The sequence below is a fragment of the Alexandromys fortis genome, unplaced genomic scaffold, assembly GCF_014885135.2.
Source record: "Alexandromys fortis isolate MF-2015 unplaced genomic scaffold, M_Fortis_MF-2015_v1.1 scaffold_8_1_9099942, whole genome shotgun sequence".
Lineage (NCBI taxonomy): Eukaryota > Metazoa > Chordata > Mammalia > Rodentia > Cricetidae > Alexandromys > Alexandromys fortis.
Genome location: NW_026067898.1, coordinates 926,566 through 951,012, shown reverse-complemented (window position 1 = coordinate 951,012; position 24,447 = coordinate 926,566). Strand labels below are relative to the sequence as shown.

General features: G+C 40.4%; 1 protein-coding gene across 3 annotated transcripts in view; it reads right to left on the bottom strand.

Annotated features, from left to right (window-relative positions):
* Tfpi (tissue factor pathway inhibitor) overlaps nucleotides 1-24,447 on the bottom strand; it is a 41,442-nt gene that overhangs the window by 10,517 nt on the left and 6,478 nt on the right. For all 3 annotated transcript variants that reach the window (XM_050120559.1, XM_050120564.1, XM_050120554.1), the window contains exons 3-7: nucleotides 14,801-14,923; nucleotides 11,067-11,264; nucleotides 9,008-9,046; nucleotides 1,880-2,056; nucleotides 570-662 (exon numbers count right to left, since the gene is read on the bottom strand). In XM_050120559.1, the coding sequence (XP_049976516.1) occupies nucleotides 570-662; nucleotides 1,880-2,056; nucleotides 9,008-9,046; nucleotides 11,067-11,264; nucleotides 14,801-14,921 (628 nt within the window). In that variant the 5' untranslated portion in view covers nucleotides 14,922-14,923. The remainder of the gene's footprint in view (nucleotides 1-569; nucleotides 663-1,879; nucleotides 2,057-9,007; nucleotides 9,047-11,066; nucleotides 11,265-14,800; nucleotides 14,924-24,447) is intronic.

The following is a 24,447-nucleotide window of genomic DNA, read 5'->3' as shown; positions in this document are numbered from 1 at the left end:
GAATAATTGCAATGGGCAGAAAGTCTTGTATTTAAAAGCCAGTTTGTTAAAAAAAAAAAAAAAAATATATAGGATAGGCAAAAAGCTAACAGAAAACGCTGACAAATTCAAGTGAAGTAATGAGGCCAAATTAAAACAAGCAAAGAATGCATCATATACACAGTTTTACATGTTAATACACAGAAGCCCAACTTCAAAGCACATTTTAAAAGAGATTAAGGAAATGATTACCTTTACGAGATTAAGTGCCTCAAATTCACCAAATTTCTATATTTTAACATACTCTCAATAATAAAATCATTACTTTTTAAAAGATAATGCTGACACGCATCCACTTCTATTGTTACCATAATATACTCATAAGATAATAATAAAAGCAGGGCAGAGGTGGCACATACCTTTAATCCCAGCACTCAGAAGGCAGAGGGAGGTGAATCTCAGTGAGTTCAAGGCCAGCCTGGTCTACAAAGTGAATTCCAGGATAGTCAGGACTGTTACACAGAGAAAACCTGTCTCGAAAAACCAAAAATAATAACAATAGTAATGATAATAATAATAAAGATTCTTACCCCAACCGATGGGCGATTTGGTAGATTGGGTAATCAAAGTGTTATTTACAGTATTTCGCTCGGGTACATAGTTGGCAATTGGTAACTCATTCACTGGGAAAAAAAACAACACAAGAAATTACAATCTGAAAATAGAATTTCGTATCTTTATGTACAAGCAAATGCAACTATTAGCTTAAGAACAGCAGACTTCTATTGCTTAGGGTCTTAGCTGGGATCATCCTTATGGATTTCTGGGAACTTCTCTAGTACCAGGAGAAGGTGCCCAAAATGGCCTTGCCCTGTAGTCAGATGGCTAAATATCTTAAATGTCATCATAGAACCTTCATCCAGCAACTGATGGAAACAGAGGCAGAGACCCGCAGCGGAGCACTGGGCTGAGCTCCCAAAGTCCAGTTGAAGAGTGGGAGGCGTAAGAATATGAGCAAAGAGGTCAAGACCATGATGGGGACACCCACTGAAACAGTTTACCTGAGTTAGTGGGAGCTCACCAACTCCAGCCGGACAGAGAAGGAACCAGAATATGACCAAACTAGACCCTCTGAATGTGGGTGACAGTTGTATGGCTGGAGCAGACTGTGGGGCTACTGGTAGTGGCACCGGGATTTATCCCTACTGCTTGTACTGGCTTTTTGGGAACCCATTCTCTAGATGGATACCTTGCTCAGCCTGGATATAGTAGGGAGGGCCTTGGACCTTCCCCAAAGCAATGAGCCTCACCCTCTCTGAGGAGTGGGTGAAGGGTGAGGAGGGACAAGTGGAGGGAATGGCAGGAGGGGATGGAGTGGGAACTGGGATTGGTATGTAAAATGAAAAAAGATGGTTTGTTTTATTTAAAAAAAAATAATAAAAAGAACAGCAGACTTGTTGCAATCTGGTCCCCCTGATTAGCAAAGGAGGAATTTTAAACACATACACAAGTTAAGATTTCCACTTGTAAATGTGTAGCTAGTGACCAAAATCCTGCAACAGGCCGTGTACAAGGTCTCCCTTTATTATTTTATGAGTAATTATTAACCTCATATTTCATAAGAATAAGAGATCTCAGTAGTCTTGCCGTTGTGCTGCGTGCAGACCGCAGTCCTCTGAGGAAAAACAGTGAGCCACCATATCTGAGAACGTTATGGGGTTTAGGGGAACTGTAGAGATGCCTTAATTATCTGTATTTATTTTTTTAACACAGTTGGGAATCTCTTTTAGAGCTAGTTTCTGTTCGCGCAGCTTAGCCAGAATCCAGGTACATGCTCACGGAGTCCTCATCTCAGATGACCCCTGTAGGCGGCCCCAACCGAGATGAGAAGCGAGCTCACCTGTGTCCTCACAGGTGCTCCGGCATGCGTCCAAGGTCTCGAAGTTGTTCTGGTTGCCCAGGCACCCACCGTACTTGAATCGTTCGCACTGCTTTGATTGGTTGTTGTAAAAATACCTAGTAATGAGGCCTCGGCAGATTCCAGGATCCTCTTCCAAGAAGCAGAAATCCGGCTTCCCTAGAAACGACAAAATACATCAGGAAGAAATATCCTTCTTTTGTTATTATCATTTAGCTATTTTAGTGAAATTTATAATCAACACATTTAGAAGATAAATTTAAAACCGATTTTAAAAGGTTAAAGGTTAAACCAGAAGGTAATGGTTACCTCATTAAAAAATAAGTAAAATGACTTAATTTAAAACTGAACCATTATCTAACCCTTTGGGTACTTGGAATAAGGAAGATGAAACTATTTTTTTATACTTCTTATCTGGTATTTCAGTTCTAAATTTCTTTTATGAGATTACAGGGAATTATTATCAACATTTTCATGAACCAATAAAATAAAGTATGGTGGGTTGATACATGCTGACCTTGCTTTAGAAGTACAAAATATTATGGTAAGTTTTGCTTTAATAATTTCTATTAAGTTTAATGCACTGATACTGAAGAAAAGTCGAATGAAGTGTTGGGAATCTCTGGGGATGGAGGACTGTGTTAGTTCTTTAAGACTGCTATAGAGGCTTTAAACATTAGAAAGGATCTCAGGGCTGCAGAAGTTGACCTGGCTATTCTTGGAAGTTCCTGAATTCTTATGCTGGAATTAATATCTGTGCTCAGTATGTCACCCTCCACTGCTGGGTCTCTCCCTCCCTCCCCACCCTCTCTTTTCTTCTTCTTCCAAGCATTGGGCTGGACTAACAATGTAGAGGCAGAAAGGAAATACATGTTCAGGGATTAGAAGGACTTTTGCAAAGTCTGACAGCCTTCCTTTGATCACACTCCAAAACAGGCCAGACACAGCTGTCACAAAAGCTGCAATATTGTGACCTACATTACAATCTCTGTCTGCATGCATACTGTGAAGAGAATCGAGTTCGTTTTCAAATGTATTGTGCTCAAAAGTCTTACTGCACTTGGATATTTTGGACAAAGTTCCAGTTCCTCCAATTTCTCCTATCAATACATTTCTGTAGTAATAAAATGAACTATGATACCCTTTCATGTCTTTTTTTATATCAGGAAGTCGGTGCTCACAAGTGCTCTACTATCTAAAGAGTGTGTATTCCGTGTACTTCAGGCACAGAGCCCAGAGTCCCCTAAGCTGGAAGTGGCCTGAAAGTCTCCTCCCTGAGGGCTAGTTCAAGCTTCAAGGGAGAGAGGTGATCAACAACAGTCCTACCCAGCTATAACACCTATAAACAAAAATGACCGGAGGGACACAGTGACCCTAAGAGTGCAATCGAGGCACACATATCTTGACAGTGACCAACAGCTCTATAACCTCAAGATACTTCAGAGCCCACTAAACAGAGAGAAACCATGCCTGATTCCAGAGACCTTGCCAGCTACCCAGGGATAATGAAGTCATGGGTTGAGAGCACCTATAACCACCACCACTGTACTAAATCAGCATAACCCCTAACTACATTCTCACTATTCCCAGATAAGTGTCATCCTCACCCTGGGTCAAGGAAACTTCTCTTTGCAGCAGGAGACCATTACAGAAAACCACACCTAATTGAAATGCGTGTTTATGAAGATCAACCTCTACTGACACATCTACACCTAAGGCTAAGGGATCACTGTGGAAGGGTGGACAGAATGAATGTAAGACCCAAGGAAATAGAGAGTTTGCTATAAGATTGTGTCTCCTAGGAAAGCTACACTGATAAACTCTCACCAACATGAGCTAAACAGTACAATCACAACAGTCGTGCTAAAGATGATCTGGGGGAGGGCCATGAGTGCTCATCCCTACACAAAGACCTATAGGCAACTGAAAGTGTAAGAAACAGACTCCAGGAAAAAGCACACCAATTAGTTATCCGGTGCCAAACAGCAGGCCCTGGAAACATATGCGTGTATACATATGTACATACATATGTGTGTTACATTATACAAATTGATCAGATTGTACTTATGCATTTATGAATATATATTATATATTTGGAAACATATATATTTAGGAACACACACATATATATATATATATGATTGCTAGAGTTTGCTATGAGATTGTGCCTCATAGGAAAGTCAGAAGGCTATACTCAAAGTCTCACCAACATGACTGATACATGTATATATCAGCAATTAATGAAAGTAACAGCCATGAATTTGAGGCAGACCAAGAAAGGATCTATGGGAAGGTTTGGAAGGAGGTAAATGTGTGGTTATATTATAATCTCAATAAATAGAAGAAATGAAACAAGAGCATGCACTCATTACTGTTAGCAAGAGCCACAGCAGTGGAGAGCTGAAGAAGAATCCCCAATTTTAAAGTTCTCATCAAAATATTATTTTAGTAAAGAATAAAAATCTGTTTTCTATAACTTCTCAGCATGTAAATTGGAAGTTAACTTGGTTTCCTGTTGTCTCTTAAAGTAAATGTCGGTGAAATTCTTATGTTGTATGAAGCCAACCACACTGAACCTCATAGAAGAGAAAGTGGGAAGTACACTTGAACACATTGGCACAGGAGACCACTTCCTAAATATAACCCCAGCAGCACAGACACTGAGAGAATTAATAAATGGGACTTCCTGAAACTGAGAAGTTTCTGTAAAGCAAAGGACATGGTCAACAAGACAAAACGACAGCCTATAGATTGGGAAAAGATCTTCACTAACCCCACATCAGACAGAGGACTGATCTCCAAAATATACAAAGAACTCAAGAAACTTGACAACAAAAGAACAAATAATCCAATAAAAGGGGTCGGATCTCAAATGGCTGAAAGACACTTAAGGAAATGGTCAACATCCTCAGCTATCAAATGCAAATCAAAACAACTCTGAGATTCCATCTTACACATATAAGATTGGCCAAGATCAAAAACACTAATGATAGTTTATGCTAAAGAGGATGTGAGGTAAAGGGAACACTCCTACATTGCTGGTGGGAGTGCAAACTTGTGCAGTCACTTTGGATATTAGTATGCAATTCCTCAGAAAATGAAGAAACAATCTACCTTAAAACCCAGCAATACCACTTTTAGGTATGTACCCAAAGGATGTTCAATTGTACCACAAGGATATGTGCTCAGGTATGTTTATAGCAGCATTACTTGTCATAGCCAGAACCTGGAAACAACCTAGATTTCCCTCAACCAAACAATGGATAAGAAAATGTGGCACATTTATACAATGGAGTACTACTCAGCAGTATAAATAATAATAACAACAACATCTTGAAATTTCCAGGCAAATGAATGGATCTAGAAAAAAACATATTGAGTGAGGTAGCCCAGACGCAGAAAGACAAATATAATATGAACTCACTCAGAAGTGGCTTTTAGATATAAAGCAAAGAAAACCAATGTAAACAGAGACTGATCGTTCATTTTCTGGCCATCCATACCCAAATAATCATGCAGAAACTATATTAATTACAACACTGGATGACATCTTAGGCGTGTTTCTACCTAGCTCTTACATTTTAATTAACCCATTTCTATTGTTTTACATTTCACTAACACATATAGAGGACTTCCCACATCAAACCAACCTACAGTCCTCAACCCCAGAGAACCTAGACAACAAAGAGGACCCTAGGAGAGACATACATGGATGTACTTAGGAAGGAGAAAAAAAGGCAAGATCTCCTGAGGAAATTGGAAGTGTGGGGGTCACAGGAGAGGACAGAAGAGGAGAGGTGAGAAAGGGAGGGGAGCAAAGAAAAATGTATAGCTCAATAAAAACAATAAAATAAGAAATTTTTACGTTGTTTCCTTTTTCAAATTTAAGTGGATTTTTTTTGTGTGCAAAATGACAGCTTCAAGCATATTTATTATGGAGTGATTAGATCTGGATAATTAATGGATCACTCCATATAGCCATAACATGAGAACACAAGGAACATGCACTCACTCAGCTGTCACGAGAGTTAAACGGATGACTGTTAACCATAGTCCATGCTATTCGGTACACCGTTTAGATGTTCCCTCCCATGCACTGACTCTGTGTGGTCACCTCTCCCCCTCACGGTCTTGGCAACAACAATACCACGTCTACTCTTAGATCCACCCTTCCAAGGCTCCATGCTGTGTATTGCCTTCAGCACGATGCTCACCAAGTCCAGTCATATTGTTGCAAGTTACAAGATTTCCTTCTTTAATTCCACACCATGTGGAATATGGCACTCCCTTCATCTGCAGACTGAACCTTCAGTTCTTTCCATATAACTCTCGCAGAATACGACTTCAGTGAGTGGGAGGTGCAACCTATGAGTGCCTTCTCCTCGATACGAACTGGGTGGTGGGGCTGATGGCTAGACGAGACAGTATCTCTTTTCCTAACTTAAAATTTGTGATGAGGAGCATCCGTGCTGTTTTCTCTGGTTGCTGTTTGGATTTAACAGCAATGAAATGACAGCCCATTTGAGTCTGGGTTTGTTTCTTCGATGGTTAGTGCTGTGTAATCATTTCCTATCATATTCCCGTCCTCACTGTGATATGTAATTGTGTCATGTACACAAAACAGGAAAAACGGCTTTGGTAAATTTTAATGTTTTAAGGGGAAAAACACATATTCAATTTTCATTTTGATTAATTTTAGGATATAACTTTTTGTGAAATTTTAAGTAATCTTAAGTATACAAATTTTATGCATAAAGTGAATTAATGAATGAGATATGTTGCATATGGAAAACAAAAATTATAATATAATTTATGCTAATGATCATTATTAACAAATTCTATATGGAAGCTTTTTTTCTGAGACCCCCATCAAACTTCACGAATTTATTTTAGGAGAAAGTTAAGAATGTACACATGTAAAATAATCCCTAGGTCTACAAATTAAAATTAAAAATAAAACAGGATTATAAATAAGGTAATTCTCCATATTCCTGGAAGTGTCATCCTCCTGGAACTGCATACACTCTGTGGTAAACGGTCCTCAGTTATGGCTGAGTAAGAATACTGACACAGCCATGCAGCCTCTTTCCTTGCTGCAGAAATATAATGCCAAGGTCTCTGCACGCCCACACACCATGGATTGCTTGAGACTAAGCTTTCCTCCTGAGGGACTGGCCTGAATCTTCATTACCTTTTGATTTTCTTTTGATATCTTCTAATAGTGTCATTATCATTGAACCTGGGAATTGATTTGTCCTGCTTCAATGCTAGGAAGCATATCAACTTCAATTTGATGGGACTTTAACTAGAAAGTAACTAGCAATGAAACACTTCTAACATTTGTATGTTCACAGCGCTAATCTTTTTCATATTTAATACTCAAAGTGACTGTTTCTTGAATTCCAAAATCTATTTTTTGCATTCTATTCATACAGTAAAGATTTCCTGGCATTTAATTTTTCTCTAATTCTAGGTTTTAAAAGAAATCTTAGTATTTCAACGTTGCTACTTCTGCTCACAAAAAAAAAAAAATCTTCAAACAGATATCTCCTCGATAGAGGGAACCATTATGGGGTCATGGAGAAACTTGGTGCTAGGGAAATTCCTGGGAACCCACACAGATGATCCCAGCTAAAACTCCTAGCAATAGTAGAGAGGGTGCCTGGACTGGCCTTCCCCTGTAATCAGATTAGTGACTGCCCTAATTGTCATCATAGAATCTACATCCAGTAACTGATGGAAGCAGATGCAGAGACCCGCAGCCAAGCACTGGGCTGAGCTTCTGGAGTCCAGTTGAAGGGAGGGAGGAAGGATCATATGAACAAGGGGGTCAAGACCATGGTGGGGAAAACCATAGGGACAGCTGACCTGAGCTAGTGGGTGCTCACAGACTCTAGACTGACAGCTGGGGAACCTGCGTGGGACTAAACTAGGCCCTCTGAATGTGGGTGGGTAACAGTTGTGTGGCTTGATCTTGTAGGGGGCAGGGCTGGCATTGGAGCCAGCACTTTTCCCAGGTATATGAACTGGCTTTTTGGAGCCCATTCCCTATGATGGGATACTTTTCTTAGCCTTGATATAGGGGGTAGAGGTTTGGTGCTGCCTCAACTTGGTATACCAGACTTTGTTGACTCCCCAAGGGAGGCCTTACCCAGTCTGAGGAGTGGATTGGGGTAGGGAGATGAGGGGGGGTGGGAAAAGAGGAGGGAAGGGAAACTGGGGTTGTTATGTAAAATATAAAAAAATTAAAAAATTAAATCTTCTTTCACTTGTAGACAAACTCATTTTATAAATATACTGTTTTCTTAAGTGCTAACGATAACTACGACCTTACTTAACTGGACTACTGAACATTGTTACCAATATCAATTCAATATTTGAAGGGATATGTTTTCAAATTATAAATAATCACTTTTATTTGTTATACAAATTGTGAGTGAGTTTATTTCATTTGTTTGCTTGTTCGTTTTGTTCTTTCAAGGCAGACGGATCTCTGTGAGTTCAAGGCCAGCCTGGTCTACAGAGAGAGTTCCAGGACAGGCTCCAAAGCTACAAAGAGAAACCCTGTCTCGAAAAAAAAAAAATTCCCAGTGGACTGGAGAACTAAAATGAGACAATCAAGAGCTAACTCACTGTGTGCATGTTGTTAAAACAGCCTGTGTGGCTCTAGACCAGTGGTTCTCAATCTTCCTGCTGCGACCCTTTAATATAGCTCCGCTGGTTGTGGTGACCCCCAACCGTAAAATTATCTTGTTGTTACATCATAACTGCAATTTTGCTATTGTTACGAATTGTAACGCAGACATCTGATGCGCAGGATGTCTGATATACCACCCCTGTGCAAGGGTTGTTCGACCTCCCACAAGGGAGTCCCCACCCATTGGGTTGAGAACAAATGGTCTAGAGAGTCTGTGATGCCAAACTCACAGCCCTTGGAGCCTCCCTACTGAACAGTGTCTGCAATGTCTAAGTTTTCACTGTATCCACCAGAGGAAACATTGTCTCTGATGCCGCAGAGATTCAAAGTCAACACACAACAGCGGTCTATAAAAACGGAATATCCAGCTGTCTTAGATAAATTCTACTAATTTTTACATAAGGAAAATGTACCTCCTGCGGATAACGTCTTCACGGGCGTCTTTTTATAACCTGTAAAGAAAGTATGTCAATTAGGGGCCATCACTTAAAATACGATATTATGAACTTGACCTTAAACTAGAACAATTACATAATCCCATTAATATTATCCTCACACAGAATGTCTTAATGACTCGTTTATTTTTATTTATAGATGATTATAGTCATTTTTTTCCTTACCATGGCTGCCCACCTCTGCCTTCTCCTTTTCCTCCTCCTCACCTTAACCAAAGTCTTTGGGGAACTGACGGCCAGGGGCGTCTCCTCCACCCCAACTGTAGGAACAGTGCCCGGACGGGACAGGACAGGACAGGACTCCCCCGCCACACTGCTGCCTACAGCCAGTCATTTTTGTTTGCTTGCTTTAGTCCTGTTGTTATTTCTTGTCGTAGTGTCTATCAAACGCAGCATTTTATAAATGCTGTGCAAAAACTCCACCACTGGATTGAACCTCCAGCTCGCACTTTTTCTTTTGGGAATGATTTAAACTGATAGATAAAAACGTAGACTTATACATACTGATGGGTGTCATGTCACATTCCAATACCTGGTTATTGTTAAGTAATGTTGAGGTGAGGCTAAATATGTCTATCCCCTCAAATATATATCAATTCTTTTTATTGAAACCTTTAAAACTCTTCCATACAGCTTTTGGAAGGTGTAATATCTTGCTGCCTGTAGCTCCTCTGCTATGCATCAGGATCAGGCAAAACTACCAATGATAAAACGTGTGAACACTGTTAAAATGTTATGAAATTATGATTCAACTACAAAGTAAAAATCTCCAGTTTGATAATACATTATCATGTGTTTTATAGTCCTACATCAGTAAAATCAACACCAAAGCTAGGTTTGTTAAAGTTTTCACAGCATAAATGAAATTTGGATTTTTTTGTAGTATTAAAATTCCAATAAGAATGACACATTTCAGCCACGGCGGTAGTGGTGCACACCTTTAATCCCAGCACTCGGGAGCAGAGGCAGGCGGATCTCTATGAGTTCAAGGCTAGCCTGGTCTACGGAGCTAGTTTTCCAGGACAGACTCCAAAGCTACAGAGAAACTCTGTCTTGAAAAACCAAAAAAGAAAAAAAAGAAGAAGAATGAGATGTTTCTAGGTCATTCTCAGACTTAGAAGTGCTAAGCTGACTCACATGGCAGAAATTTGTACATGTTGATATATTTATCTTCGGAGCCTAACAGTCAGCTCTCTGATTATCTTCCAAGGAGAGTGCTTGCCGAGTGTCCTGTTTATAAAACAGGTGCAGACAAGCCTGTATGAAAAACAATGCTTTTCCTGCCAACCCAGCTCCCAGGTAAGTTAGCTGCACTCATGTCAATGAACCTATGAAATTCTCTGTGAACTTCAGGGTCCCTTCCCTTTCCACCGTGGAGTAGACTCCTAGATGATAAATGAGGCTTCATAATTTTATGATAACTGACAAGAAAAAAACTCAAAAACAACAGCTGACTGAGAAATCTAGAAATGTCAACTGTCACAGAATATTTGCCCAACTATGTAAAGATGTGTTGCTGTTTTACCTTGCCTGTCTAAGGCACCTGATTGTTCTAATCAAAAGCTGAATGGCCAATAGCAAGGGGAGAGGTAGAGGCAAGACTTCCGGGTAGAGAGAGTAAGTTGGAGGAGGTATTTAGGCTCGGGGAAAGAAAGAAAAAGAGACCACAGGGAGACACCAGGGGCCAGCCAACAATATACAGAGGAAGCAGAAAGCAGGTCATACTGAATGAAAGAAAAGGCAAAAGGCCCGGATCAAAACGCAGATGTTTAGAAACAGGTTACAACTGGTTAAAAGAGCTAGTGGGACAGACCTAAGCTAAAGCCAAGGATTCATAATTAATAATAAGTCTCTGTGTCTCTATTTTGGAGCTGGTTAGTGGCCCAAAGAAAATTCCAACTACAGAAAACAATGGGGTTTCCTGGGAAACGGTACTGGCTTTCTAGCAACTGCTAAATCTCCGTTTAGGCCTGGTGTCCACGCAGGCTTCGGTGTCAAAGGCTTCCTGAAAACCTACCTGGTAGGCATGCTACCTTACACTCTTCCAGGGTCTCAAATCGATTCTCGTTTCCTCTGCATCCCCCGTATATAAACTCTTCACATTGTTGAGTAAGAATATTGAAGAAATAACTCCTTATCATCGCCTTGCACGGCCCATCCTCGACCTTCATTGCGCAAAATGTTTGCTTTGGTTTCACTGGCGGCAGCGCAGAACCTACAAGGTAGAGTAACAACATCGCGCTTAATTCTCTGCCAGCACCGGGACAGCGCCCTGGTTGTCACCTTGTCAAATACATAATGTTTCACTCTCGATTTTTAAATAAGGAAGTTAGAACAGAAAAGTAAAATTATTATGAGTTCCGTGACGGTTGCAAGCCGAGTGTGCATATATGTTCCACGGCTTTCATAATTTATTTGTTCACAATCCTTAAAGAAGGTGCTTGAAGCTTTAAACGACATGAGCTATTTGGTCCTCTAGAGGGCAGCCGTGCTCTGCTAGAGTAAAATCCATCCGCACAACTACCCAACTATAAAATTATTTTAAAATACTAAAACATGAGTGGACCTCACTTCAGTGCTTTCGTGTAAAAATATTTTAAAGCACAGCATAAATTTGTATACTGATGCTACTCTAGTAATAAATCGGCTTTTTAAATTCCTTGCAATTTTAAAACAAACTTTTGGAAAATATTCATATAAATTTGATTTAGGTTACTTTCAAGTATCTTCTTCCATTTGTATTTTATTATTATAGTTATATATATATATTAAACTAATATTTTCTAGCCATATTTTAATAATATTAAGATTCTAACAAATTGGTATGTTCTCATTTATCTGTTTGTTTGTTTACTTATTTATGTGTGCATATATGTGGAGAGGCACACCTGTATCCTGACTGTGTTTCTTCAACTACTCTCTGCCTCTCACTAGCCAGGAACTCAAAAGGTAGGCGAGGCTGGCTGGCTTGCTCTCTGACAGTGGTCTCCAGGAATTTGCCTTTCTCGGCTTCCCACCACCTGGCTTACACACGTGCACCATCAAGGTGCAGCATTTTCTACATAGATTCTAGAATAAAACTCAGGTCCTGGTCTTGCGAGACAAACACATTATAATCTCCCCAGTTCAGACACTTATAGGATTAATAAAATTACACTTAGACTGCGGTAGTTGGAGTTAATTGTCAACGTGCAGAACCAAGAGTCACCGAGAGATGGCTTCTGAGCAGGTCTGGGGTATGAGTGGCTCCCACTCTCTGGGCTGGGACTAGACCGTGGAAGGGAAGAGAAATCTGACTGGGCACAGACTTTGTCTTTCTTCTCCTTTACTGATTTACATAAGCTCTTGTTTATAAGCTCAAGTGTGTGTGTGTGTGTGTGTGTGTGTGTGTGTGTGTGTGTGTGTCTGTCTGTCTGTCTGTCTGTCTGTTCAGGAAAACACAGAGCCAAAGTGCGGCCCGTTACTTAATAGTTCTGCCACAAGAGGGTGAGAGTGTACCACAAAAGAGTTTCTTTGTTGTTTCAAAGTTGTTTATGTAGTTATAGTAATACCGGGATTTTTTTTTTTTCTGAGTAATTAATTTCCCAGAACTTTGTTATAAAATTAGCTAATGATCACCATTTTGTCATGTGAGTGTTATCTTCATCTTACAACCAAAAAAAAAAAACCTGCAGAAATGAACTAAGTTGCTCTTATTTATACCAGAAAATGATAGAATTGACCGTCACATGTTGTTTTAACAGGTATACTACGCAATCTTAATAAGAATAATATTGTCACAAACCTGTATTACCGAAATGCCCCCTCTAGCATTTGGGTTAAACAATTAGATTTAATAATGTGATTTCCACTCAATAGCATTTTTAAGACTTTGGTTTATACAGTTGCAAATCATTTTCTTATGAAAATCTGGGACTGAATCTTAGTTCCCTTTCCTGTGTCTTTGGATATCAAAAAAAAAAAAAGTCTCAGTAGAATATGGGGCGCTCAAGGTTATGGGATGCCCTGATGCTAGGATTTTACTTTCCTGGAGATTGTGAATTTAGAGCCTGTGGATTGCTGCTGTCTAAGGGTCTACATGCTCATGCCTCTGGGTATTGCAAAAATAATAAAAATCCAAATGAAAACAAAACAAACCTAGAGAAGACTATGCAACTCGTTGATCAAAAGAGCTTCAAGTTGAAGTATGGTTAATAAAAACTCACAGACAATTATTGAGGTCCAACCTGAAGACCTGAAAAGCAAAGCAGCCAGCCACTGGCTCTTACCTCAGCCTCAGTGTGAAAGTTGTGATCCTTCCTCCAGGAATCCTCAGAATGAGACAGTAACTGAGAGCTGTCTCCTCCCATTTTATAATCCTGTCTAGTTCTGGGATTAAGGGTGTGTACCACCACCGCCTTTGGTTTCTATGGTAAGCTAGTATAGCTACTAGATTGAAGGTGTGTGTCATTGTGCCTGGTCTATAACGCTGGCCAGTGTGGCTGTTTTACTTTTCTGGTCCTTAGGTAAGCTTTATTAATTAAAATACAAATGAAATGCCACTATGTCACATCTACAATAAAGTCAAGCTATTGCTAGGTGCAGGACCCCTGCCTGCAATCCTAGCCCTGTGAGGAGAAGCAAAAGCTCGTAAGTGTAAGGTCAACCTGAACTACGCAGCAAGAACACTCTACAAAGCTGTGAGAATTTAAGACTTTCACTCACCACTATTCCCTCCCATCAACTACAGTTTCGGGTCAGAAAATATACTTACCCCACCTTTGTTAAGGGGAATACACGAAACCAATTCACTAGAGATAAGAATGTATATATGGAAATATATATATATATAAATGTCAGAAATAAGATAAATTTGGAGACTATCACATTGTTAATATTTTCCATTACCAGTAACCTGAGCTCTAGCAATAATTTTATAGAAAATGTTACTTTGGGAGAAATATATAAATTTCTATGACACCTGTTCAAGTTTTTCCTTTTTAATTATTAATGTTTTTATTTTTGACACAGTTTATGGAGTTGAACCTCACTTCCACACTAGTTCCTTTGATGTACAGCTCAACTTGACTCCAATGTGAGTTTCATCTCAGGTATTATTTTGAAAATACCGGTAAGGAGAGGATAGTTGAAGCTTGTGAACACAGTTCTTTTTCCTAGCTCAAAGCTAAAATCATATCGGTAAGAATCTCCTTCACACACCTGTGATCCCAGCACTCGGGAGGCAGAGGCAGGTGGATCTCCGTGAGTTCGAGGCCAGCCTGGTCTACAGAGTAAGTTCCAGGACAGCCAGAGCTACAGGGAGAAACCCTGTCTCCAAAAAAACAAACAAAAGTCTCTCTTGCTGAAGTGACTTGGTTTGTATAGTCTAAAACGTAACCCACTTAATAATACAAGAATTATCTGAAAAAAAATACTACTTTGTTTTACAAAAAATCCTAAGGGAGCTGGAATGTTGTTGGCTCAGCAGTTAAGAGCACTTGCTGCTCTTCCAGAAGATGAGGGTTTGATCCCCAGCACACCCATGGTGGCTTACAACTGTCTATAACTCCAGTTCCAAGAGACCTAATGCTGTCTTCTAGTTTTTTGAGGACACTGCACACACATGGTACACACACACAAATAGGCAAAACACACATATACATAAAATAAAAATTAAGAGATTAAAATTTCCAACATGATGAAAAATATGAACTGTATACGAAATTGAGAATTTTGGCAAACAAAAAACCAGATCAACTTTGCAGCATTTACCTGTGGTTTCTGAATGTTCATCAACTTCCTCAGGCAGAGCATTGAGAAGCCCAGGGGTGACGCTAAGCAACAGACACACAGATGCCCAGAAGGCACGTTCTTTCTTCATCACGTAAGTCATTTCTGAAATACAGAACACAAACATGCTTACTAAGGAACCCGTGTGGATGTGTCTGTGGACCAGTGGGACTCTCGCACACTGCTCCAAGGGAACCGAATACACATTCAGAGGTTCACCTTTGAAACACGTCCTTGAACTATTTAGAGATATAGTCACATCTGTGCAGGGTGCATTTACTAATATTTGACGAGGAGCCATTTTTTAGCCTTGAAAATACAAGCTAAAGGGGAAACGCGGAGACGTTTAAGGGATTGGTGCCGTCTCTCACGTGTGTAATCGAGACTTACATACAGGTCAGGGAGGACATGGCAGAATAATGTGGCGGTGTTTTAAACGCAGTCTAAGATGAATTAATAAAAACATGGTTTCAGTCTAAACAGGTCACACTTTCCTCGCCACTCAGCCGCTTTTCTTTCTTTGTCAGAACTAATTGTGTGTTAATTCTTCCAGCATTTTCTTTGGTTAACACTCCTCAGACAACTTCCCATTTTTTATTACCCTTCCTGTCTGCTTTGGTCCCCCTTTGGGAAAGGAAGCATTTTCACGGTTCTCCCTCTTGGTTCTTGTGGTTTTTGTTTTATAGCCCACGTCTTAACCAGGTTTTCTGTGAGGTAAGCGGGCAGTAACTGTGCACAACAGATGTGCCCTTCATCCCAGCCACTCCCTTCTTCAACCCCTCGGTTCACCACTTTTGCACCCTGAGGGAAATGAATTCCTGCAGGAAGTGAGACATTTCCTGTTTCAAACTGATTTAAAGATCTAGATCTAAAAAGGAAAAGAAGTTGAAAAACACGTAGCTTGAAAAAAAAAATGACTTCCCCTTTGCCCTCAAAGGTAAAAGGAAACAACGACCACGGGATGTTGATGCTTTAGAGTCAGAAGCAAACGTGCGATCTACAGATACACCTTCATCACGGTTTTTATTGTATACGAAATTGCTTTTGTCAACTTTTACAGTTATAGAAGGATGCCTAAGACGGCATAATTTTTAAGGTCTAGAGACTTTAAAATCTAGAGATTTCTGTCATAATTCTGGAGCTTGGAAAGTGCCAAATCGGGATACTGTTGAGTAGAAAAAAATCAATACAATTACATGAATGGCCTTGGAATACGTTAGTAGTAAAGTAACAAGTGCCATTTTACTTTCTGCATCATTAAAATCACTGACAAACTACAGTCTTGTTCCTCACAACACACTGGAAACACTAAAGCATGTCTGAATGTCAGTCAGCAGCAATGTTAGATATTTGTAGCTCATACAACAGACCGCATGTCGTTACGAGATTCTGATATGCACATGTGATTACAGAGAGCCTTTCTGCTAAACTTCTAGGTTTGTGTTTACTTTTCAAACACTTTCAGAGGCTTCTTTTTTTGGTTTTTCAAGATGGGGTTCCTCTGTATAACATCCAGGCTGGCCTGGAACTCACAGAGATCCACCTGTCTCTGCCTCCAGAGTGCCAGGACTAAATAAAGGCATGTGCCACCACCATCAGGGTCCTTTCAGAGACGCTTAAATTCCATTTGATTCCATTAAAAGTCCAAGGCAGCTGTATTTTGAATATAACATGAAGCAGGCCTTTTGTCTAGGTGTTCAGAGTACAGGCTTGGATTGGATGCCTGCTAAACACTCAAGAATAGAGACTCTCAATCTATCATGTTGTCTTATTTCAAAGCTGCGGTTTAAAATATTGCTTATATCTAGTCACTTAGTCTTGGTTTGGTTGCAAGTAGCCAAAGCCAAGAGCTTAGATGAATTAGGTCAAAATGTCATTAGCCACATTCCAGAAAATGTAGAACTACCTAAGCCTAGAAGGGCCAATTTATGTTCATCTCAGAGATAACTCAAGTTAAAAAACTGAGCACCATCAGGAGTCTCTAATTGCTTTATTCTCTGTCTTAGTCCAGCTCCTCTCAGTCCCTGCCCCATCCGCAGCATGGAATGTGGTCCTCACCATTCCTGGACACGGGGCCATAACATTTCTTTACACACCAGGTCCAAACAGCTAGTAAATAACCCTGGCAATTCCAGTTTGTGAAAGAGGAACCTTTCAGAGTAGGACCTTTAAGATGGCGCATTCGGGGAACCCAAATGGATTACAAATTTCCCAAACTTGATTCAAAAGATGCCAAAGCTAGAAGGGATCTGGAGTGAGCAAGGCAATATACAGCATGGCTGATCTATTTTATGTGTACATATGCATCTATATGTCTGTGGTGCACATATGCATCTATGTCTATAGTGCACACATGCATCTATGTCTGTAGTGCACACATGCATCTATGTCTGTAGTGCACACATGCATCTATATGTCTGTAGTGCACACATGCATCTATGTTTGTAGTGCACACATGCATCTATGTCTGTACAGGATGCATTTTTATATTTATTTATTTATTTATTATACAGGGTATATATTTAATCTAGTAAAAAATATATAGAAATTTAAGACCTAAATTGGCTAAAATATACCCATCTTTTTCAGAAGGAAAGATTTACTATTAATATTTACTGCTAATACTGTCATCACAATATTACTCGATGTAATCTATATATCTCCTGTAACTTCTGGGCACGCCCCAGCAGGATTTTCTTTTGTCAACATTGACAGGCAAATCCTAAAATCCATGTGGAGACTCTGGCTGTTACCATAGCTAAAGCAATTACATGAAAGAGCAAGGCTGGAGGACTCACACTTTGTGATATAGGTGGGTGCCTTTGCCATTTGAGCAGATGATAAAGAGTGTGACGCATGCATAATGGAGCTGCAAGCATGTGTCCACAAAGAAAGACAAAATCAAGTTAGTCCCAAAAAACTGGGTACAAGCGGAAACCGTCACGTTAAGTCCACAGAGCCAAATGAATGAAGAGAAAATAACAACGCAGTCTCAAAGCAGAAGGATTAACAAAGGTGAATTTGGATAGTGAATTCTGACACGTGTATATGAAAATGACACAGAAAATTCCACTCGTTTGTGTACTTAGTGTGAACCAAACATATGCAAAAACTGAAAACAACTCAAAGCTACAGTAATCGATATATGTTGGCAGCCGTATGGATTCATGGAGAACTGAGAATCATTAAACGGATCAATGTCTACAATCAACTGACAATGTCAATGATTTTAAGACCATTCAGTAGGGAAATATTTATCTTTTCACCTGAAGATGCTGGCATGTATGGATAGCCGTGTTTCAAAACAATGAGACTAGACCCTTCCCTTGCATCTTAAACAAAATTACACCAAAAACAGGCCAATGGCCTAAGTGGAAGAACTGAACCTTGAAATCTGCTTTGCAATATGACAAAAACTTTGGGATCTTAGAGTGGGCAAAAATCTCTTAGAAATGACATCAAAAGCAAAAAGAAGAAATGGGAAGAAAGTAAATTCATACAGTTAACATTAGAAGCATCTCCTACAAAACAGTCAGGGAAGAAAAATGCAAAGCCTACAGAGTAATAGGAAATACTTGCAAAGCATTTATCAAGCACAGGACTTACAAGTAGCCAATGGAATTTTCACGTGCCCTTTGCCCATTCATGATGGGGTTGTGGCTGGCTTACAGGACATAGTATTTTTTGCCTGATACTGTTAGCTGAGCCCAAAACCCCAGCAAGGTCATAGCCTTGGAGGTTAAGCTAATACTGGCTAAATGGATATAATATTAAACCAACTCCTAATGGCTTCTCGCTGTATGCAGGGATCCGAGCATCTCTCAGTCCTCGTCACAGAAGCTTCTTTTTTCAGACGACGATGATTGATACAGTCACCCATAACTGGTATGGAGAATAAGAATAGCTCTAAATGAGATGAGATAGCTGTATTGTGACCCATAAGACCAAGGAGGTGGGAGGGGAGATTTGAAGAATGCTAGCTTTCTAATATGTTATTCATGAGAAGGCATGCTACAACCAGTAGACATTCATGGGTCTAGTCCAGCCTTTCTGCAGTGCACACATTATTTTGTCATGTGTAAATTACCTAAGAAACTCATATATTAATTTTATACATGAGCCAGGCATGGTGGCACAACTCTTTAACCCCAGCACCCAGGAGGCGGAGGCAGGTAAAGCAGGGGGGTCTATGTGAGTTCGAGACCAGCCTGGTATACAAAGTGAGTTCCAGGACATCCAGGGCTGTTACACAGAAAAACCCCGTCTCAAAAAAAAAAAAAAATTGATGCTAATAACTTTGAGCTTCCTGGTGCAGATTTTTTCTTTACTTTTTTCCCTTTGTTGATCTTTTAAGAAGTTTTATGGTGTAGACAGACATGGTGGCGCACACCTTTAATCCTAGCACTCAAGAGGTAGAGGCAGGCAGATCTCTATAGCCAGCCTGATCTACATAGTGAGTTCCAGAACAGCCAGATTACACAGTAATCAAACAAACAAACAAAAAAGGTTTATGATGAATATATAATCTAGTGAACACTTTCCTATGTCTAAAGGAACAGAAATTTTACTCCAGCTGATTCTTCATTTACGGTCCACCAATGAAGGCATGAGGGACAAACCTGACGGCTAGGAAGGCAGAAACATTCTGAAGAAACATAGTCCGCCTTCATGTAAGGTTCTCTTAGCAGCCAATGCTGTTTCCTCTCTGTGTTCCTTACATCTGCCTGCACAACTCGGCTGAGCCCAGGGTCATGCCCGCTAAACCACAGCAGACTACTTTCTCAAGCCATGTGCCTTTTTATTTGCAGTATCTCGATTTGGGTGAGTTAGCAGCACCCTAAGGCCACGGAAAATAAAGACAGGAGAAAACAGTATAAAACTACACCATGTGGAGAGAGACAAGTTATAAAGCCATTCTCATAACTGGTTCCTTTTTTTCTATATTTTCAGGATTTGGGGGTTTTGGTTTTGTTTTCTGTTGTTGCTGCTGCTGTGGTTGGAGACAGGGTCGCTTGGCCAGTCTTTTCCATGTTTTGAATTTAACTGTATGTATTCTCAAGAGGAAATTCTAACACATCTATAATAACTAGGTGCTGAAAATAAATTGTTGTTTAAAGCTTTTTTTTTTTTTTTATGAGACTATCAAGTCACATTCTCTAGTGGAGGAGGAATGGCTCGGTCTCAGGAAGAAGTCTGTGAACCAGATTTGCCATCTCAGGAAGAGTATTTTCTGAAAATTTACATTGTGGGAATGCAAATGTTTGGGTGAATCTCCATGGGAAAGCATGGCTGAGCAGCCACACGGTTACAGCATGCCACAGACTGGTGCGTCCACACAGCCCTCGCTTATCTCCTTGCTAACTTCCCTGGGAGCCGCATTCCTCGTGCACAGGGGCATGGCTGTAAGCAAGATGTGAGCACCGGGCTCCTTTATGACTAAAATTTAAACAAAGCTAGAACAGGACTCTGGATATAAGATATGGGTAAACGTTAATTTCAAAAATGGTATTAGAAGCACAAAGACGTGTAACTATAAAAGATTGTGCATTTTTGTAATGATTTAATGTTTTCAGGGAGATTTCCTACCTGCCAGGTTTTTTTACCTTGATGATAACGCTGTGGAACCACCTGGGCAGGCTTACTGAATTATGTTTGCTAAGCATCATTTCCTTTCTAATATCTAACTCCTAAATGACCAGGAAGTGACAGAAGCAGAGGGGTCCTGGACCGCATTTGCCGCCCCATTTGCCTGCAACACTCTTAAAAGAACTGGGGCTGGAGAGATGGCTCAGAGGTTAAGAGCACTGACTGCTCTTCCAGAGGTCCTGAGTTCAATTCCCATTAACAACTTGGTGGCTCACAATCATCTGTAATGAGATCTGGTGCCCTCTTCTGGCCTGCAGGAAGACATAGAAGCTGAACACTGTACATAATAAGTAAATAAATCTTAAAAAAAAAATGTATGGAATGGGCATCAAATTTTAACAGGAAAATAGAAAACTAACAAATGCATTGTTTACATCTCTGTTTACTTCTATTGAAGCATCATCTTAACTGCCTCTTGCGAAAGAGACTTAGGCAGTCTCTGCTACAACAAGATAAAACCAGCTCTCTAAGCTATGCTAATCCTATAAGTAAAATTTATTAAATTACATATATTATATAGTGGTTATTGTCATCATCTGTAATACTGAATATTACTCAAATGTTTTATTCTTCTCATTTAAACTCTATTTTATTAGCAATTATATTTATTAGTGAAAAGTATTTCCCATCACTCTATCCACATATACACAGAAATTCAAGTTTCAGCCCAGTTCTAAACTAACCATATTAATAATAAAAGAGAGAAAGAAACCTGAAATTTGCATCTTCCACGTAGAAATGCTGTAGAAGTTTGCCAAATGATAAAACCCGAATAAACAGATGAGACTGAGCCAGATAAAAAGAATATCTTTGTGAGTGTGCCACGCATCCTATTTCCCTTGTTCCCTAAACTTCGGAGGGAACAGAAACCGTAAATTCACACATTAAAGAATCAGCTAGAGAGAAGAAAAATGGGAAGAGCGAATCCTAACGTGTCTGAGCCTCTTCTAAGCCCCTCCCCATCACAAGCTTTGGCTTTGTGTGGTTGTGCTGAGCTCTTTCTGATGGAAGCTGGAGGTGCGGGAGCCACAGCTTGTCAATTAAGTCAGAACAGTGGTGAGGCAGACAGCAGCTCCCACTATGAGCATTTAGCGTCCCCTTGACTCTCATTTGTATCCTGCCCTCTTGGTAAGAAAAAAGAAAATCATCTCATTGCTGTTTTATACGGGAAACAAATCCTGGTTCAAAATAAGGGAATGGATTGTCAAATTTTTCCTTGAATCTAACAGCGTAGGAGATTTTAAATATTCTTGTAGGGGGCTGGAGAGATGGCTCAGTGGTTAAGAGCATTGCCTGCTCTTCCAAAGGTCCTGAGTTCAATTCCCAGCCACCACATGGTGGCTCACAACCATCTGTAATGAGATCTGGTGCCCACTTCTGGCCTGCAGACATACACAGACAGAATATTGTATACATAATAAATAAATAAATATTAAATATTCTTGTAGTTATGTTCACAAATTGTTGGATTTGTTTTAGTGAAACCGTGAAATAAAAATCTAAGAAGAGAAGGAAAGTCGTTAATTTGCGGGCTGGTGGTCCCGACGAGGAGGTACAGCTGCAGGTAGGCAGTCTGGGAAGAACGGGAGCTGGACCAGTTGAGGGTGGTTTGCTGTGGTTCCAGCTCCAGTCTCATCTTCACAGGTAACAACAAAGGGGTTCTATGGCTGAAGCCACAGAAGCTGTCCAGTACTCTAGGCGGTCATAAAACAGTCCCACACAGAGAGCAGCTTACACAACAGGGACTTTTCCCACTGCAGACTGCTGTGTCCTGGACTAATGCTGGTCAGTCTGGTTCCTGGAGAGGGCTCTCTCTGGCTTGCAAAGGTCTGCTCTCTTACGTCCTCATTTGGCGTCTTCTCTGTGTGTGCACCTTCATCTTGCCACACGGCCACCAACCCCAGCGGATGAGAAACACAACCTGCCTTCTATTGAACTATAATTACCTCCTAAAACACAAGTCCTCAAATATCCTCACACTTGAGGCCAGGCTCCAGCATGCAGCTCTGGGGAGAACATAGGTCAGTCTATAGCAGGGATCTGTGGTGGCCTGGAGCCACGGATGCATCACCAGACAGAGTCTATTTTTCTCAAACCAGTTCTTTTTCCAAGTTCTGATTATTCCTGCACTATGAAACCAAAGTTTATTACATGACTAAGATGTAGAAATCACAGGTATAAATGGTATCATCCCTCTCTAGTTTGCCCACATTATCATCCCATTTCATCTCCCTGTCCCTTCTCTTTCTTCTTAGTAGATACCTATATATTTCCTAAAGAGATATTTCCAACTAAAATAAAAAAGAACTTTTGATCAATTTCCCCTGTCAGGGTCTTATGACCTCAGTACTCCTGGAATCCAGTTCCGACTTAACCTCATGAGCACAGTAGAGATACAGCTTCATGGCCAAATTTCTCTTCAAACGTTGCCTTCTGAGAGTAGTTTGAACACAGAAGACAAATGGTTCCACATGTATATCTATATGTTTTTCATGCATGTGTGTATATGTGTGTGTGTTCATATGTGTGAGTGCCCACGTGGGAAGTTATAAGGCCATGTGTGGAGAAGCCTGAGGTTAATGGTGGATGTTTCCTCAACCACTCTCCACCTTTGAGGTCCAGGAAGGGTCCTCACTGCACCCAGAACTCACTGTTGAACTAGTTTGTCTCACCAACTTGCTGATTCCCTAATCTGCCTCCTACAATATTTTATTACAGGCAGAGCTCCATGACCACCCAGCTTTTAGACGGGTAGAGGAGATTCAAACTTCTTTTTACTTATGTAGCAAGTGCTCTACCTGCTGAACTAGCTCTTCTGTCCTTCCGCAGGTGAGGGAGAAAAGTCACCAGCAGCCTTACCCAACTGCTTTGTGAGACGCAACAGTGACCAGCTGGGCAATGTGTGCCTATTTGTGCAACAGAGGCATGAGTTATGGGGGTGACCAACAGCTTTCTAATTGGATTTTTTTAAGGCTCACTCCACAAGAAGAAACTCAGGCCTGGTACTATAATTCTTTCCCAGAACACATGGCTGAGGAGGTCATAGGCTCTGGGGAGAACCCACTACTATTGTTTTGCTAAGTATCAAACCATGTTGTAATACCTATTCTTACAAACATAGATTATTCATGCAGCTTTCGCCCCCAAACCCAACAGAGCAGCTTCTTTGTGCTGCTATTGGAAGAGCCCAACTGGTAAAGTACAGAAAATAATTGACTATGGAGTATTCATTTTTAGATGAGATGTCTATCTCGTAACGTTCCCCCACGTTCAGACAGAACTGAAGAAGGTGGGGTAGAAAGATAGTAAAACCAGAGGAAGAGCGCTGGAAAATACTGTCTTCTGGACTTGGCTCTCAAAACTGCCAGTCACTGTGACTGCTCGCACAAGACCTGTACAAGATCAAACAAGTGGACATTCTGGCCTGGGTAAGAACAGGACTCAGGAGGCCCCACTTGAAAGGTCTTGATAATTGACAGTTGCTGGAGATGGGAAAATCTCTTTTGTTGAGTATGGCTCATGGTAGCATGATGGTGACCTTTATGTTTAGAGGATAAATTTCCTGTGCTCAGCTTGTAAACACAAAATCGTTTTTAGCTTGTATAAGCCATAAGGAAGTTGCTTTTACCTTGAATGTACCATCAGCTGGCCCAAGATGGATCACTTCCTGTTGTAGTTGAGCTATTTTTTAAAAAAATTGATGATTATTGCAAAATATCTCACTGCCTCAGCTGTTCCTACAAGGTGATGGGTCACATGAAGAGACAGGCTAACTGCTACGTTCTGATTTTGTTTGAAACCCTTGTTTACTCGAGTGACTGAGGTACCTGTTGGACTTGCCTGCACCAGGCAGGATATGAGTTAATTTAGTTCCCCAAAATTATAACTTTGTGGGTTTTGCCTTTATAAACCTTATAATCCTTAGGTGGGACCTTACCTAGAGAACTCTCTTTGGTTTGGTTTTAACCAGTATCTTTTTACAT